Source organism: Carcharhinus amblyrhynchos, chromosome 13, assembly GCF_965287045.1.
Source record: "Carcharhinus amblyrhynchos chromosome 13, sCarAmb.v2.hapA, whole genome shotgun sequence".
NCBI lineage: Eukaryota > Metazoa > Chordata > Chondrichthyes > Carcharhiniformes > Carcharhinidae > Carcharhinus > Carcharhinus amblyrhynchos.
The window spans coordinates 73,479,663-73,498,739 of record NC_137336.1 but is presented as its reverse complement, the minus strand read 5'-3'; the positions used below and the strand labels follow the sequence as shown (position 1 = coordinate 73,498,739).

At 44.1% G+C, this 19,077-nt stretch overlaps 1 protein-coding gene across 1 annotated transcript in view; it reads right to left on the bottom strand.

Annotated features, from left to right (window-relative positions):
• Positions 1 to 302: 302 nt before the first annotated feature.
• LOC145351982 (NACHT, LRR and PYD domains-containing protein 3-like) overlaps positions 303 to 19,077 on the bottom strand; it is a 40,233-nt gene continuing 21,458 nt past the window's right edge. The window contains exons 6-9 of the mRNA XM_080201829.1: positions 17,196 to 18,927; positions 6,550 to 6,636; positions 736 to 903; positions 303 to 580 (exon numbers count right to left, since the gene is read on the bottom strand). Of these exons, the coding sequence (XP_080057955.1) occupies positions 493 to 580; positions 736 to 903; positions 6,550 to 6,636; positions 17,196 to 18,927 (2,075 nt within the window). The 3' untranslated portion in view covers positions 303 to 492. The remainder of the gene's footprint in view (positions 581 to 735; positions 904 to 6,549; positions 6,637 to 17,195; positions 18,928 to 19,077) is intronic.

Genomic DNA, 19,077 nt, shown 5'->3' with positions numbered 1-19,077 from the left:
GTAGAAGATTCTATTCAGAAAACCTGATCTACATCATGACCATCCTTAACCCATATAGTTTCATTTCCCAGCAGCGTCTCTGGGCACCGATACTGAGCAGGAACGCTGGGTACTTTACCCCCAAGCCCATGAATGAGTGTAATTGTTAATGTCCCACTGCAGCCCAGGCTGATTTCCACGCTGGCTCCTTCCTGTGTGTACAATTGCTCAGTTCCCCATTGGGGAGCATTGAGCTGCGGATATCCTGCAGGAGCAGCGCTGGCGGGGTGGGGGGGGGGGGGGGGGGGGGGGGGAGAGCTGGATGGCTGAGTCATGTTACCCTGCTGCTGGACCTCTGACATCACAATGGGGAATGACACCCTGCTCAAGCTGGAAACTGGGAGACGGCCAGTAAGATTTCAACCTGGAGCGCGGCCGCTTAAAGGGGAGGGACAGGAACCCAGGCACAAATGTTCATAGAGTGAGAGCAGGAATTACTATACATTGAAATGTTCACACTGTCACTCTCAGTCCCCTCTTGAATTCCTGCAGTGATTCCAAGTGTCTTTTTCCAGTTGGATTGAATTGATTCCACCTCAGCCTAAAGCAGATCAAACAAGAAACAAACAGATTGAACAACAACAGAGAAAGTATAACAATTAAAGAGAAATATGGCTCATAAATGTGACTGAATTATTTTACTGTTGACAAAAACAGACTGTTTTGTATTAAAGGTTAATGTGAACAATTACTCACTCAATCTCCATTAAGCTCTTGCAGTTCTGGATGAGGAGGGTGAGAGCGGGGACAGACTGGTCTGTGAAGGAGTTTGATTCCAAGTGCAGAACCTTCAGTGGGTGGTTTGTGCCGAGAGTAGAAGCGAGATGTTCTGCGCACGAATCAGTGAGGCCAACCTCGCATAGACTGGGGACCGCAGAGAGAAAAATAATTGTAAGCAGCTAAATCCCCAGTCATAATAATAATGTACATTAACAGACATTCAAGAAAAAAACTTCAATTCTTATGGAAGGAAACATGCCACTGGTGCAGTAAATTAATCTACTCTTCAGTTCAATGAGCTGCCATTAGAAGTGGGAAATGTGATATCTGAATAGGTTTTAAGTGATAAGGAAAGCACGGGGCCAGGGAATGGATAAAATGAAAGTGCAGGACTGATTGAGTAACAAAAAGGCATGATGGTGCAAGACAAATGCACAATATCCCCATTTCCCCATAAATCACTAGGCAGGACATGGGATTGTCAATGGCTTGGGAATAGAGATTGAGGTAGAGTTGGAAATAATGGCTATAAGTTTACCAAAAGCACTGAAGTCCTGACTTCAGGTTTGGAAATGGGTGGTGTGGCCATGTGGGTATAACAGAGAGAGGTAAGGACAAGCTATTGTCAGAGCTGGACAAATACAAGCTAGCAGATAGGGGAAGCTATCCACTTTGATGGCATGGGCAGGGGAAGAACTGGCTGAGGTAATGCTGGCATCATATTTAGAGGCTGCCAACAGTAGTTTCAAACATAGTGGGCAGCCCTCTTCAGCTGGTTTGTAGGCATGGGATGAGTGTGTTTTCTTGAAAATCCATCTTATGGGACGTGGACTTTGCTGCCTAGATATGGGTGTTCATTGCCCATTTCTAGTTGTCCTGCAGAAGGAAGTGGTGAGCTGCTTTCTTGAACCACTGCAGTTCTTGAGATGTAGGTACACATATATTATAGATCATAGAATACAACCCTACAGTGTAGAAAGAGGCCCTTCGGCCCATTGAGTCTGCACCGAACACAACCCCACCCAGGCCCTACCCCCATATATTATACCCACTAATCCCTCTGACCTACACATCCCTGGACACTAAGGGGCAATTTCTTAGCATAGCAATTGACCTAACTCGCACATTTTTGGACTGTGGGAGGAAACCTGAGTATCCGGAGGAAACCCATGCAGACATGAGGAGAATGTGCAAACTCCACACAGACAGTGACCCGAGCTGGGAATCGAACCCAGGACCCTGGAGCTGTGAAGCAGCAGTGCTAACCACTGTGCTACCGTGCTGTTAGGGAGGGAACACCAGTCCCTTCATAGAAACACAGAGCTCCTACAGTGCAGAAGAAGGCCTTTGGCTGATGATGTCTGTGCCAACTTTCTAAAAAACAAACTGCTCACCCAGCCACAGGGAAGGAACGATAATATATTTCCATGTCAGGATGGTGAGTGATTTGGATGGGAATTTCCAGATGGTGGTATTCGCAGGTTTCTGTTGCTCATGTCCTTCTCAATGGAAGTGGTTGAGGACGTGGAAGGAATGGTCAAAGGAAGCTTGATGAGTTCCTGATTCATTATGCAGATGATACACAAGGCTGTCACTGTTCATCTGTAGTGGAGGGATTGAATGTTGATGGAAGGTAGCAATCAAACTGCTACTCCTTCCTCAATGTTGTGGTTCTTCTTAAGTGCGGTTGGAGCTTCAGCCCTCCAAGTAAGTGGAGGATATTTCATCACACCCCTGACTTGTGTCTTGTAGATGGTGGACAGTCTTTGGGGAGGTCAAGAGGTGAGTTACTTACCATAACATAAGAACATAAGAAATAGGAGCAGGAGTAGGCCATCTAGCCCTTCGAGCCTGCCCCGCCATTCAATAAGATCATGGCTGATCTGAAGTGGATCAGTTCCACTTTCCCGCTTTCTCCCCATAACCCTTAATTCCCTTGTCTATCAAAAACCTATCTACCCATGACTGAAATATATTTAGTGAGGTAGCCTCCACCACTTCAACTGGCAGAGAATTCCAGAGATTCACTACCCTTTGAGTGAAGAAGTTCCTCCTCAACTCTGATCTAAACTGCTCCCCCCCCTTATCTTGAGGCTGTGTCCTCTAGTCCTGTTATCTTTTCTAAGCGGGAAGAATCTCTCTACCTCTACCCTATCCATCCCCTTCACCATCTTATACATCTCTATAAGATCCCCCCTCATCCTTCTAAACTCCAACGAGTACAGACCCAGTCTATTTAGTCTCTCTTTACCACAGCATTCCTATGGAGGAAAGCAACCTTCAGTAACAATGTGGCTCTCACATTGCAGGAAACTGAACATCTGGATGGCAAACTTCCTGGAGTGGGTGGCCTCTTCTGTGCGGGGGAGTCCGGTTATTTGTTTCTCTGTACCCTCCTCCTTTGTACTCCCAGCAGCTTCATAATCCTGGTGCTACTCTGGATTTTGTAGCCCCGCTTTCCATAGCTGCTATTGAATATTCCTCCAGTTTCAATAGTTGGGTGAATGAGATCCAGAACAAGTAGCTGCTCTCACTTTTTCATTCCTGCTTATAATGTGGCTGGTCAGTGTCAACCAGATAGTCAACCAGAGTGCCCCAGTACACCAGCCAGCTTTGTATTTGCTCAATATTGTTAAAGCCTCTCTGCAGTCAGTATTAACTACCCTATTAAGCCACACTAACACTCACAATGACTACTGACTGCAGCAATGACAGCTTCCACTGAGTTCTTGTCTTATTCGAGCTGGTGAGACTCTGAAGCTCTTTTGCTCCTGTGCACCCCTCTTAACAACAAAATAACACATTAAAACAGAGTTAAATGTCTGTTTATGTGAGTTAATTACTTTACATCAGTTTCAAACTGAAACTTCTGCCTCCAGCCCAGCCATTTACAACACGTTGAGCATTCCTTCCAGTAGGTTTGTTGCCATTCAATGAATGCACTCCCTCCAGTCCGAGAAAACTGACCACTTTTCTCTGAAGTTGTTATGGACCTGCTGATTATTTCCAGCAGTTTGTGGGGAAACCTGACACTCCTGTCTGCTATGCTGGATTGTGCTGTGGGAGGCATTGCAAGGTAGAGTGGGAGCTAAGAAATGGCTGAGGACTAGAACTCTGCACGTCCAGATCGCCGACACAAGCACACAGAGTGTTATGTTGGGGACAGGCTGCATATGTACAAAGGATGGCTTAAAACTGCCTCCCACTGAAAGGCCACTCATCGGCCCAGAGTTTGGGGGCAAAGAGAGTGGCAAAGTGGCTAGGAATTTTGTGGTCCGAGAGATAACGAGCCCACGTGTAAGAAGGTTGGCCCACAGCTAACAAAAGTGTAGAACACCAGCTCTGTGCAGCTGGGTCTCAGAGATGCCACATGGAAATTGGGCCGTAGTGAAATCCTAGAGCAGATATAGCATCTGTTACTGAGGAATTAAGGTTTCAGAACTCCTGGGGCAGTGAAAGCTCTGTAATGTTGAGGATTGCATTTCAGAAAAGCCCTGGTGCAGTGCTAATAACTACATGCTGCTGGGGATTTGCGGCTCAGGGAAGAGCAACACCTTTGTGCTGCTGTGGAGTGGGGGTTCAGTAAAGCCCTGGGGTCATGTTAACTCAATACTGCTGGGAACATGTGCTCAGAAAAGCCCTGGAGCAGTTGCCAAATTGGTGAGACTGAAGCAAAGGTGTCAGCTCTGTGAACCTGGCATTTGTTGGTAAAGAAAAGCCTGTGGTGAGCAGTAGTCATTCACTCAGTGCAAATAGGAATGTGCAGCTGCTTAGCTATTGGGTCACAGCCGGGCAATGCACTGAGGCACCTTCTTGAATGAAGTGATTGAGGCCTGTGGGTGAGCAGATACCTGGCAGTCTGACCTTGTGTCTGCTGCACTGACAGCTCATGTCTTCCAGTACGAGTCAGAACTGTGTTCAGGGGAAAATAGGAAATCAAAATGTTCAAAGGAGAGGAGCCAAACAATTTCATTAGGAAAACAGGCTGGTATTAATTCATGTGACTCACACTGATCAATGTCATTTGGGTCGGTTACTGAGAATTTTTTGGGGTCTGTCCTGGCGGAGTCGGCAACTTAAGTATATTTTGTGGAGTATTCAACAACAGATTATCTGTTAATTCTTCTTTGCCTCATGTCAAACTTGAATGTTTGGGTCTCAGACAGATATTATCATCTCTTCACTTTGCTGACTCTTGTACAGAAAAATTTCCTCTTTATTTAACAAGATGGATTATATGGATTGATTCTCTTAGTAATCAGGTGTAACTTCAGCATTAATCTTTGAAATAAATTTGACTGTTCTTTGAGAGGATCGTTCAATCTTATTTTCCACTCACATTTCTTTTTCTTATGTGATGTGATGTACAAAGAACAAAGAACACAGCACGGGAAACAGGTAATGGGGCACCATGGTGGCATAATGATTAGCCATGCTGCCTCACAGTGCCAGGGACCTGGTTTGGATTCCTAGCTTGGGCCACCATCTATGTGGAATCTGCACATTATCCCCATGTCTGCATGGGTTTCCTCCAGGTGCTCCATTTTCCTCCCACAGCCTGAATGTTGTGATGGTTAGGTGCATTGACAATGTTAAATTCTCCCTCAGTATAGTGAACAGGCACCAGAGTGTGGCGACGAGGGGATTTTCACAGTAACTTCATTGCAGTGTTAATTTAAGCCTTCTTGTGACACAGACAAATAAACTTAAACTTAAAAGTACAAATACAATGTCCAGAAGTGCATCATCAAAATGAACATTGCACAAAGTGAGCCACAAAAGGAGGCATTAAAGCAAATAAAAGAGATCAGTGTGAAGCAAGGTCTCACAGGAGGAGTGAAGTAGAGAGCTGCAGAGATTTACCAACGAGACTCCAAAATGTAGGATTTAGTCAGCTAAATGGGTACCCACCAATGATGGAGCAAAGAAAATTGGAGGTACACCATTGGTCAGAAATAGAAATGTACAAATATATCTTTAGAGTTGCAGATGAGAGACAGAGTGCGGGTGATCTGGAGGGTTGACTTCTGACAGGTATTTGAGAATACAAATGTGTTTATATGTGTGGCATTAACACAGCAGGAATTATTGTGGGCCATTGAGCGAAGGGGTGATAGTAAAGTGGAACTTTGCACAGGGTAAGATACACAGCAGAGTTGTAAATGTCAATTTGCAGAGGGAGAAAGATTGGAAAATCACCCAGGAAAACCATGGAATTGTCAAGTCTGAGACAAAAAAAGCCATGATGGCCTCTGTTGGGCTGAGGCAGATGCAGCGGAACAATTGAGTTTTATGATGTGGTGGAAGTAGGTGATCTTAGTGATTGGGTTGGAGTTGAAACCTCAAGTCAGTGCGAAAGTGGTTTCTCAGATTTGGACTTGTCTGGTTCAGACCTAAATAATCGTTAGTGAGGTGGCTCTGTGGTGGAGCTTCAATAACTTCAGCTTTTCCAATATTTAATTGGAGGAAATGTTTGCTCATTCAGCAGGAAAAGGATGGGGTGAACAGCATTTGTAGCTTTGAAACATATCCTTTTGATCCTGAGGCAGGGGACAAAACTGAATTGTTATGGTATTAATGTATTGTTGCGTTAGAGCGAAATATCAGGTATTCCGGTAAAGACCAACACGTGATTTTGCATGTTTTTGCCTGTGTCCATTATGATCTCACGGTTTAATGTTAGTACTAGTATTGATTCTCAGTATCATTAATAATGCTATTTCCAACACTAATAGTAATTGTCAGATATCCAGTTACATTCCATACATTGTCACACAATCAGGTACTTACTCTAGTTTCTGTATTTGACAGTTTGGATTGCTCAGAGCCACAGACAATAGCTTCACTCCTGAATCTCCCAGATTATTGCGACTTAGTCTAAACAGAGAGATTGAGAAACATATTAAAATGGGTTGAATTTTCTCCATGAAGGGAGAAAGAAGAACTGTGTTTATTTTTGGGGCAGAGGCCCATAACTGGTGCAAACTGATTAAATTATTTTTGCATGCGCATATCACTGAGTGGGATGGAGACAAGTTTCTTGTTCAGTTAGAGCCAGTTGGGGTTTGAATGGACATCGGTCAGATGAAATGGCTCATTTGGGCTCACATAGCAGCCATCACTGTGGCTGCTGGTTGCCCAGAGGGAGAAATCTGTGGTTTGTATCAAAACAGGCACAGCACCACAGTTAAGTGAGATGTCGAAGAGAAGACAGAGGCTTGGCACTCGGGGCATCACATCCTGTTTTCGATGCCATGCTGGAGGACATGGGGGAGTGGTGAGAGCTCCTCTTCCAGAGGATGGCAGAAGGAGGACACATTATGATGACATTAAGCAAATGTTCAGTCCTTCTTGGCAAAGAAAGTGCCCAGGAGCTGCGATATAGTGTGTAACTGTGTGCAACATGCCCCTGAGGTCCATTGTTGATCTTTGGAAGGAGCTAGAAGTGAAGAAGTTCAAGACCATAATTATTGTGGCCAGTTTTGTGAGGTCTTCAGCCACACAGCAAAGATATCTGTGACCATCTACCTAAAGTGCCTCCACCTCCTGCATCACCGTGCCTCGATCATGTCAAGGTAATTCCATCTTCAGCAATTGTTCCTGTGTTAAGGGTGCTTCATCTGTCAACTTCCCGCCCCTCCTTCCCCGCCCCTGCTGCCCCTCTGTGTTCGGTTCTCCTTCCATTGCCCCTCATTCATCATCTGACAACTTTACCATCATTACCAGCTTAATTTTTCTATCTGGGCTGGTAGTGCCACATATTTCACAACAGCCTTGCTCCTGATCTTCTGCCTCTGTGGGTAGTGTCCACTTCGTTCAAACCCTGAGCGCAGAGTGCACGTAAACACTGCCATTAGCACAGCATCAAGTAACACCACCCCTACCCCATCCTACACACACACACACACACACACACACACACAGTGGCCAGTACCCCTGTGGCACTGATGCTCTGGAAGATCCGGGGTGCTGGGAATCATTGACAGGTTGTACACTCCCTACCCTCTTCCCTTGAGATGAACAGTTAAACTGCACATTGTTTTAAAACCTTAAATCTCCACCTATCTTACATGCTTAATGAGGTTTTCATTGAACGCAATTAAGACTCCTGATCACTTCTCCTTTACCAAGTGATTATTGTCGGAATCAGAATTACCACCTTGAAACTGACTCACCCACCTGGCACCTTTGCCCTTCACATCCCTGCCCAACTCTGGTCCCACCTTCAGGAAGACCCAAGTTTTCAGCCCATTAAGTGAAAACTCAGCTCAGAATATAATGTTGTGTTAACTATCTCAGCAAACATGGGAGCAACCTCAGAAATCAATGTGAAGATGTAACTTCCACTGAAAATTAAATCTATAGGGTTTAGTTTGATGTTTTGTCCATTGTGGGTGAAGGGTAATCAGCTGTCTAAACGACACCGCACCCAATTGCCCTTTAAATTGAGTGGAAAAATATCATGAACAGTGTAAATTGGTGAACAATTCACTCTCACTAGTTTCTGTTGACTTTCACTTGTCTCATTAGACATGCTTGTCTGCAGCCAGTAAATGTTCTTCAGTCTGGTCTCACTTTCTGATGAATCATTATCCTAAAGTTCCATTACCTGTGCCACCAAGTTTTAAGTCCCCATCTCAGGTAAGATTGTTACCCCACCAATGTGTTGTAAGTGGAGATGACTCAACTGCTCTCAGCACATTCCAAATTCGAAACAATTGTCTGCTGGTATGGGCAAGGTCTAGATCAGTGTGCCCACCTTTGTACCAGTGCGAAGACCTGGAATGGCCATTCATTTACAAATTAAGGGCAGTTTCTCACCAACCATCAGTGTTCTGGCTGACAGGGAGCAAGAGGAAACCTGCTCAGCCCCTGCATTAGAAGTTGGGGGCAGGGGTTGGCCTCCAACTGCTGCTTCATTTTAATATTAATTAGTCACCCATCCAAAAGAGGACTGCCCCTGCAGTCAGCTTACATTTAGTCCCCATGTCCAATCAATCTATATTGTGAATAAGTGGGGCCCAATACTGATCCTCATGGTACATAATCAGCCAGGAAGTGCCAACGCAGAATGGTTTGTTGATACCTCCCCTCTGTGTTCTGCCTGTTTGTCATTCCTTAATCCGTGCCAGTTTATTGACTCCTTTCATGTATTTCTATTTTGCTAATTAACCATCTGAGGGGAACCTTATCAAAACCCTTCCGAAAATCCAAACATACTCGATCCATGTACTCTGTTTTATATTTGTTTTCATCACATCTTCAATAATCTCCACGATCATCAAACGTGGAGGGGCAGCGCGGTAGGACGGCATGGTGGCACAGTGATTAGCACCGCTGCCACAACAACACCAGGCACCCGGGTTCAATTCGTGCCTTGTTTCACTGTCTATGTGGAGTTTGAACATTCTCCACGTATCTGCATGGATTTCCTCCAGGTGCACCGGTTTCCTCCCACAGTCCAAAGAGGGTAAAGTTGATTGGTAATGCTAAATTAGTTCTAGTGTCGGGGTTTTAGCATGATAAGTATGATGGGCTATAGGAAAAGGGTCTGAGTGAGATTGTGTTCTGTGCAGAATCAATAGGCTAAATGGTCTCCTTCTGCACTGTAGCGATTCTATGTAAAACCAATTTCCCATTTGTAAATCCATGCTAACTATGCCAGCCAGATGATAATTGTCCAAGTGTCAATTTATCACATCCTTTATAGTAGATTCCAGCCATTTCCCTGCTATTGACGCAAGGCTAAGGGGTCTGTAGTTTCCTGCCTCTCTGTCCTTTCTTAAACAGTGAGGTAACATAACAACGATGGAGTGTTCCTCTTCACCTTGTTTTTTGGGAATGGTTGTTTCCCACTTTATGCCCCACTAAACAGACTGTATCAGCTTCAGGGAACCCATGAGAATTCCCCACAGTCAAATGATTCTCTCACAATAGGTGGATTATTGGGAAATCCTGTTGGAGATCACTGACAATTTTACAAGAAATTGTGCATTGTGTACAAAAAGCATGAGATGTGCAGATTCCTGGAAGTTTCTCATGGCTGTGCAGTGTGCAACTGCATCCTGGTTTTAAAGTGGCTTAATTTGGACATTGAAACAACGAGTTTCCTCACTTAATAAAAACATTGGAAGCAATTTTAAATTAATTAGAATTAAAATGATCAATTTAATAAGTAAGTTACTTCAACCTCCCTGCCAGGAATCGTTTGATTATTTATGATGATGAGTTGGGTATATTTTCCCTTTTGATTTATGTAGTTTAGTTGATATCATAAGTTTTTATCAGTATTTTTATATTACATTGTTGTATGCACTAGTGACTAAGATGTTTAGAATGTCAATGATTTGCTTTTCTTGTAAATAAACACTACCGTTCCTTTTCATTTTCATTCCATTCTCAAACTAACTCACAATTAAGTAAACCAGCAGCTTAAACTGAAAGGTATTTTCTTATCTTACAGAGTAAATGGTTGATCAACAATGAAAATAACCTTCTGCAACCAGAATGTGGATTTCTGGGAGATATCTTCTGTCATCGTGTGAAGGCAAGCGTCGAGGTAAAGGAAGCAGAAAGATAAAGGTGGTTGGCTTCTGCAGGTAAAACTTACATAGAAACAGTCATTGCGGCCAGAAAGTGGTTTTTGGAGGAGCTGTTGTAAAGGGACAGTTAAACTCCAAACACAATTTCAGTGTTTCCCTCCCTAGTTCCTCCTCTAACCAAAACAAAAGTCGTCGGGAGGACCCCAAGCAAGGGAAAGACGAGTTGAGATTCTTTTATCCTTCTACCTTTATAAGGGCTGTATGGCACATAGGGCAGTGGGATGCTCCTCCTGACAGATGTGGGAAATTAGGGAGCAATCTCGTTTCCCTGACAACTTTGTCTACAGGAAGTGTGTCCAGATGGAGCTCCTCACAGTCCGCATTGTTCGGTTGGAGCAGCAGGTGGATGCACTGCAGAGCATACAGCAGTCAGAGAATGTGATAGACACTAGTTACAGGGAGGTTGTCACACCAGAGGTTCAGTCAGGTAGATGGGTAACCGCCAGGAGAGACAGGCATGTAGTGCAGGAGTCTCCTGTGACTATTCCCCTTTCAAACAAGCATACCATATTGGATACTGTTAAGGGGGATAACCTGGCAAGGGAAGATACCAGCAGCAGCCAGACCAGTGGAACCATAGCTGGTTCTGCTGTAGAGCAGGATCGGGCAAAGAGCAAGCGAGCAGTAGTAATAAGAGACTCGTTATTTAGAGGCACAGACAGGCGTTTCCGTGGCCGCGATCGAGACTCCAGGATGGTGTATTATTTCCCTAATGCCAGGATCAAGGACTTCTCTAAATGGTTGCAGGACATTCTTAAGGGGGAGGGCGAGCAGCTAGAGGTTGTTGTACAAATTCATACCAGCAACGTAGGTAGGAGAAGAGATGAGGTCATGAAGTGTGAATATAGAGAGTTAGGCAGAAGGCTAAACTGCAGGACCTTGAAGGTAGTAATTTCTGGACTACCACCAATGCCATGTCCTAGTGAGAGGGGGAATAGGAAGATTAGGCAGATGAATGCATGGCTATAGAGCTGGTGCAAGAGCAGGGATTTAGATTTTTGGATCATTCCAGTCTTTTCTAGGTTAAGGGTGACCTGTTCAAAAGGGATGGGTTACTCCTGAACTGGAGGGGGACTAACATCCTGGCTGGAGATTTGCTAAAGCCACTCAGGAGGGTTTAAACTAGCTTGACAGAGGGATGGGACCCAAAGCAGTAGGGAAACAGAAGAGAAGGTTGAAGGCAGCGCAGAAGAGAGCACATTAAGTAATAAAGGCAGTGTCAGTAATCCTAGTACCAAACAGATCAGGCAAAAGTAAGACAGGGAAGGCCAGATTAAACTGCATTTATTTCAATGCAAGAATCCTGACAGGGAAGGCAGGTGAACTCAGGTCATGGATGGGTATGTGGGACTGGGATATTATAGCAATTACTAAAACATGGCTAAGGGAGGGACAGGACTGGCAGCTCAATGTTCCTGGGTACTGATGCTATCAGAAAGATAGAACAGGAGGTAAGAGGAAAAGGATTTGCTCTTTTGATTAAGGAAAACATCACGGCAGTACTGAGAGGGGATGTATTCAAGTGTTCAGCCACTGAACCTATATGGGTAGAACAGAGAAGTAAGAAGGGGGAAATCACTTTGATAGGGTTGTATAGTTCCCAAAATAGTCGCCGGGAAATTGAGGAGCAAATATGTAAGGAGATTACAGATAGGTCCAAGAGAAATAGGATGTAATGTTAGGGGATTTTAACTTTCCCAACATTGACCTGGATGTAGTATGAGACAGTTGGATGGAGAGAAATTTGTTGAGTGTGTTCAGGAAGAACTTCTCATTCAGTATGTGGATGGCCCGACTAGAGAGGGGGCAAAACTTGGCCTCCTCTTAGGAAATAAGGAAGAGCAGGTGACAGAAATGTTAGTGAGGGATCACTTTGGGACCAGTGACCATAATTCTATTAGTTTTAAAATAGCTTTAAAATAGGAGGTAGTCATTGACTCCAGGAAACGTAAAGGAGAACATGTCTACATCATTGGGAATGAAGTAGAAAGGGTCGAGAGCTTCAAGTTTTTAGGTATCCAGATCACCAACAACCTCACCTGGTCCCCCTACAGTAAGAAGTCTCACAACACCAGGTTAGAGTCTAACCAGTTTACTTTGGAACAAACTGGTTGGACTCTAACCTGGTGTTGTGATACTTCTTACTGTGTTTACCTCAGTCCAACGCTGGCATCTCTACATCTTGATTACCTGGTCCCCTTACGCCAAAACTATAGCTAAGAAAGCCCACCAACGCCTCTACTTTCTCAGAAGACTAAGGAAATTTGGCATGTCAGCTACGACTCTTACCAATTTTTACGGATGCATCATGAAGCATTCTTTCTGGTTGTATCACAGCTTGATATGGCTCCTGGTCTGCCCAAGACGGCAATGAACTATAAAATGTTGTGAATGTAGCCCAATCCATCACGCAAACCAGCTTCCCATCCATTGACTCTGTCTACACTTCCCACTGCCTTGACAAAGCAGCCAGCATAATTAAGGACCCCACACACCCTGGACATTCTCTCTTCCACTTTCTTCTTTCAGGAAAAAGATACAAAAATCTGAGATCACATACCAACTGACTCAAGAACAGCTTCTTCCCTGCTCCTGTCAGACTTTTGAATGGACTTACCTTGCATGAAGTTGATCTTTCTCTACACCCTAGCCAAGACTATAACACTGCATTCTGCACTCTCTCGTTTCCTTCTCTATGAATGCTATGTTTTGTCTGTATAGCATGCAAGAAACAATACTTTTCACTGTATATTAATACACGTGACAATAATAAATCAAATCAAATCAGCAGTGGAAAATGATAGGTCTGGCCCAAAAGTTAAAATTCTAAATTGGGGCAAGGCTAATTTTGATGGTATCAGGCAGGACTTTCAAAAGTTAATTGGGGGAGTCTGTGGAGAGGCAAAGGGCTGTCTGGTAAATGGGAGGCTTTCAAAAGAGTGTTAACCAGAGTTCAGGGTAAACACTTTTCTCTTTGAGTGAAGGGCAAGGCTGGCAGAAGTAGGGAACTATGGATGACTGGGGATATTGAGGGTCTGGTCAAGAAGAAGAAAGAGGCACATGATATGCATAGGCAGCTGGGATCAAGTGAATCTCTTGAATACTGTAGAGGGTATAAGAGTAGAGTTAAGAGAGAAATAAGGAGGGCAAAAAGGGGACACAAAATTGTTTTGGCAGATAAGGCAAAAGATAATCCAAAGAACTTCCACAAATACATAAAGGGCATAAGATGGCTGATAGGATTAAGGAGAATCCTAAGGCGTTCTATAAGTATGTCAAGAACAGAAGGTTGGTCAGGGCAAGATTAGGGCCAGTTACAGACAGCAGGGGGAAGTTGTGTGTGGAACCGGAGGAGATTGGAGAAGTATTGAACCAATATTTCTCTTCGGTGTTCACGCAGGGGGACATGAATATAGCTGAGGAGGACATTGGGTTGCAGGGGTGTAAAATAGACAGTATTACGGTTGATAAAGAGGATGTGCTGGAAATTCTTGAGGGGCTGAAAATAGATAAGTCCCCTGGTCCGGATGGGATCTACCCTAGGATTCTCTGGGAGGCTAGAGAGGTGATTGCAGAGCCTCTGGCTCAGATCTTCAGGTCGTCATTGGTCTCTGGTGTAGTCCCGGAGGATTGGAGGATAGCGAATGTTGTCCCATTGTTTAAGAAGGGGAACAGAGACTTTGCCGGGAATTATAGACCGGTGAGTCTTACTTCTGTTGTGGGCAAGGTCTTAGAAAAAATTATTAGGGATAGGATTTATAGTTATTTGGAGTGTAATGAATTGATTAGAAATAGTCAGCATGGTTTTGTAGCAGGTAGGTCGTGCCTTACTAACCTTATTGAGTTTTTTGAGAAGGTGACCAAAGAGGTGGATGGGGGTAAGGCAGTTGACGTGGTATACATGGATTTTAGTAAGGCGTTCGATAAGGTTCACCATGGTAGGCTTCTGCAGAAAATGCAGATGTATGGGATTGTGGGTAATCTAGGAAGTTGGATCAGGAATTGGCTATCAGATAGGAGACAGAGGGTGGTGGTGGATGGTAAATATTCATCATGGAGTGCAGTTACGAGTGGTGTGCCTCAGGGATCTGTTTTGGGGCCACTGTTGTTTGTAATTTTTATTAATGATCTGGATGAGGGTATAGTTGGGTGGATTAGTAAATTTGCTGATGACACCAAAGTTGGAGGTGTGGTAGATTGTGAGGAAGGGTGTCATAGTCTGCAGGGAGACTTAGATAGGTTGCAGAGCTGGGCCGAGAGGTGGCGGATGGAATTTAATGCGGAGAAGTGTGAGGTAATTCACTTTGGTAGGAGCAACAGATGTGTCGAGTATAGGGCTAACGGGAGGACTTTGAATAGTGTGGATGAACAGAGGGATCTAGGTGTGTGTGTACATAGATCCCTGAAAGTTGGGAATCAAGTAGATAAGGTTGTCAAGAAGGCGTACGGTGTCTTGGCGTTTATTGGTAGGGGGATTGAATTTAGGAGTCGCAGTGTAATGTTGCAACTGTACACTACTCTAGTGCGGCCGCACTTGGAGTACTGTGTGCAGTTCTGGTCCCCGCATTACAAGAAGGATGTGGAGGCGTTGGAGAGGGTGCAGAGGAGGTTTACTAGGATGTTGCCTGGTATGGTGGGGAGGTCCTATGAGGAGAGACTGAGGGATCTAGGGTTGTTTTCGTTGGGAAGAAGGCGGCTAAGAGGGGATCTTATTGAAACATATAAGATGATTAGAGGTTTAGATAGGGTGGATAGTGATAGCCTTTTTCCTCGGATGGAGAAAGCTAGCACGAGGGGGCATGACTTTAAATTAAGGGGGGGTAGCTACAGGACGGATGTCAGGGGTAGGTTCTTTACCCAGCGGGTGGTGAGGGATTGGAATGCCCTGCCTGCTGCAGTTGTAGATGCGTCTAGTTTGGGGGCGTTTAAGAGATCTCTGGATAGGTTTATGGACGAAAAGGGATTGGTATAGGCTAGTGGGTCATTGTTTTTGTAACTGGTCGGCGCAACATCGTGGGCCGAAGGGCCTGTTCTGCGCTGTAATGTTCTATGTTCTATGTTCTATGTTCTATAAGAGTAACAAGGGGGACAGTAGGACCTCTTAAGGATCAACAAGGTCATCTAAGTGCAGATCCACAAGAGGTGGGTGAGATCCTAAATTAATATGTCTTGTCAGTATTTACTGTTGAGAAAAGCTTGGATGTTAGGGAACTTGGGGAAATAAATAGTGATGTCTTGAGGAGCGTACATATTACAGAGAAAGAGGAGCTGGAAGTCTTAAAGTGCATCAAGGTAGATAAATCCCCAGGACCTGACGAAGTGTATCCAAGGATATTGTGGGAGGCTAGGGAGGAAATTGCAGGTTCCCTAGCAGAGATATTTGAATCATCGATAGTCACAGATGAGGTGCCTGAAGATTGGAGGGTGGCAAATGTTGTGCCTTTGTTTCGAAAGGGCTGCAGGGTTAATCCTGGGAACTATAGGCTGATGAGCCTTATATTTGCGGTGGGTAAATTTTTGGAAGGTACTTTGAGGGACAGGGTCTACAGACATTTAGAGATGCAAGGACTGATTAGGGAAAGTCAGCATGGCTTTGTGAGTGGAAGATCATGTCTCACAATTTTGACTGAGATTTTTTGAAAAGGTAACAAAAACGGTAGATGAGGGCAGAGCAGTTGATGTTGTCTACGTGGACTTTAGCAAGGCCTTTACAAGGTACCACATGGCAAATTGTTGCATTAGGTTAAATCTCACAGGATCCAGGGTGGCGTAGCTAAATGGATACAAAATTGGCTTGATGACAGGAGCCAGAGGGTTGTTGTCGAGAGTTGTTTTTCTAACTGGAGGCCTGTGACCAGTGGTGTGCCTCAGTGATCGGTGCTGGGTTCACAGTTATTTATCATCTATATTAATGATTTGGATGGGAATTTAGAAGACTTTGTTAGTAAGTTTGCAGATGGCACCAAGATTGGTGACATAGTGGACAGTGAAGAAGGTTATCTAGGATTGCAACGGGATCTTGATCAATTGGGCCAGTGGACTGACGAATGGTGAATGGAGTTTAATTTAGATAAATGCGAGGTGATGATTTTGGTTGATTGAACTGACTCAGTTAATGGTAGGGCACTGGGGAGAGTTACAGAGTAAAAGATCTAGGAGTACAGGTTCATAACTCCTTGAAAGTGGAGCAACGGGTGGACAGAGTGGTGAAGAAGGCATTCGGCATGCTTAGTTTCATTGGTCAGAGCATTGAATACAGGAGTTGGGATGTATTGTTGAAGTTGTACAAGACATTAGTAAGGCCACATTTCGAATACTGTGTACAGTTCTGGTCACCCTACTATAGAAAAAATATTAAACTAGAAAGACTGCAGAAAAGATCAATAGGATGCTACCAGGACCTGATGGTTTGAGTTATAAGGAGAAGCTGGAATAGACTGGGACTTTTTTCTCTGCAGTGTAGAAGGCTGATAGAGGTCTATAAATTAATGAGGGGTATAGGTCAACTAGATAGTCAATATCATTTCCCAAATGTCGGGGTTTAATGTGAGAGGAGAGAGCTACAAAAGTGTCCAGAGGGGCAAACTTTTCAAACAGAGAGAGGTGAGTGTCGAGAACAAACTGCCAGAGGTAGTAGTAGAGGCGGATACAATGTTGTCTTTTACAAAGCATTCAGACAGTTACATTGGTAAGATGGGTATAGAGGGATATGGGCCAAATGCAGGCAATTGGGTTTAATAAAAAAAAGGGTGTCATGGGTAAATTGGGCCAAAGGGCCTGTTTCCATGCTGCAAACCTCTATGATTCGAAATACCCACGACAAAAAATAGTCACCTTAACTGCTGACATTTGTGCAGAACAGGGACCAGTCGCTTGAGTTGCTCACACTCTATGTAGCAGTCCTCCAGGTCAAGATGTCTTATTGTATCACACAATCCAATGACATGAGACAGGACCACGCAGTCAATTGGAGTCATTTGCAATCCACAGAATGGAAGTGTTTTCATAGATCCCACTGTGTTCAGTGCCAGTGCTTTATTCTGAGACTCAAACAGATAGTGGAATGTGTTCAGGAGATTCCTTTTACAAAATCCACTCTCTCCAATCTGTCCTTGAACCTTCTCCTTTACCCAGTCAATCACTCCACAAGTTGTTTGATGACAAAATTGACCTAGAATCTCCTCCAGGGGCCAAGCTGATTGTGGAGAGGAGAGACCAGCAGCAAAACGGAGAAATATCTCAAATCGCCCATCTTTCTTGCTGTGGGCTTCACTGAGCAGTTTCCGGATATCCCTGGGATCTGGAGTCAGAAATTGTGTAAGTGCAGCTATAAACTCTTGGATGGTGAGGTGTGGGAATGTGTAAACCACACTCTGTGCAGAATCATCTCTCCCCAAAAGTTCCATCAGAAATCCAGACAGAAACTGGGAAGGTTGCAGATCATTAGCGATCAAATCTTCATTTCTAAACACAATGTTCTTCTCAGAGACTCCTTTGAATGCCATTTCACCAAGCTTCTGCAACATTTTGCGTGTATCTTTAATCTCTTGGCTATGGTTTTTCAGAATGTTGTAAATAAAATAGGAATATAGTTGTGTGATAGTTTTGGGGACTTGCTGCTTTTTCCTGCCATCTAGTCCAAAGAAGGGGCCCAGTGAGAGACCGAGGATCCAGCAGTAGGAAGGGTTATAGCACATGGTGTACAGAATCTCATTCTCCTCCAAGTATTTGGAAACAGCTGCTGCCACTGCCTGATCTTCAAAAAACTTTTTGAAATATTCCTTCCGTTCATCACCAACAAATCCCAGGATTTCAGCCCAGACACCGATCTCAGCCTTTTCCAATAAATATAATGCAGTGGGACGGCTGGTGATCAGCACTGAACATCCTGGGAGCAGCTTGTGCTGTATTAAACTGTACACAATGTCAGACACTTCACACCAGCACTCAGGATCTGTGCACATGAATTGAGGTTCTGTATTTCTCCGATTGTCAGCAAAATCAATACTGTCCTTGAATTCATCCAAACCATCGAATATAAACAGCAATCCCTCTGGGTTCTTCCAGAGCTCTCCCAGAACTTTCCCAAAGTAAGGATACTGATCGAGTATCAGATTCCTCAGGTTTATTCTGTCGTTAATTGTGTTCAAATCCCGGAATTTAAAACTGAAAACAAACTGAAAGTGTGGGTATATTTTCCCAGTGGCCCAGTCATAAACAATCTTTTGTACCATTGTTGTTTTTCCAATCCCAGGGACTCCACTCACTGTTCCTGAATTCCCAAATTTGGAATGTCTCCAGGAAAAACTGCTCTGGAACAATTGATCAGTTCGGATTTTTTCCAGTTCTCTCCGGAGATGTTTCTGTCTCCACTCTTCATGGTCTCGGCCTCTTGCCAGCAGTTCATGTTCTACAAGTGTCCGATCTCGAACATTAGAAATGATCGTTAGATCAGCGTATCGATCAACCAGCTGGAAAATCTTAACCTTCTGCTTTATTAGGATAGTGTTTACTCTCAGTGTTTCAGTTTGTACCCGAAGTGTCTCCTTGTGTTTCTGTTGAATACCTTCAATGAAACAGAAATTGGTTCTGAATCTTAATTGTATTGATGCAAAAATAACAGTCTGTTTCAGTAAAATGGCACAACATATTATACACAAACTTAAGGCTTGTCACAGTCAACATAGTTATGGAATCACTACAGTGCAGAAGAGGC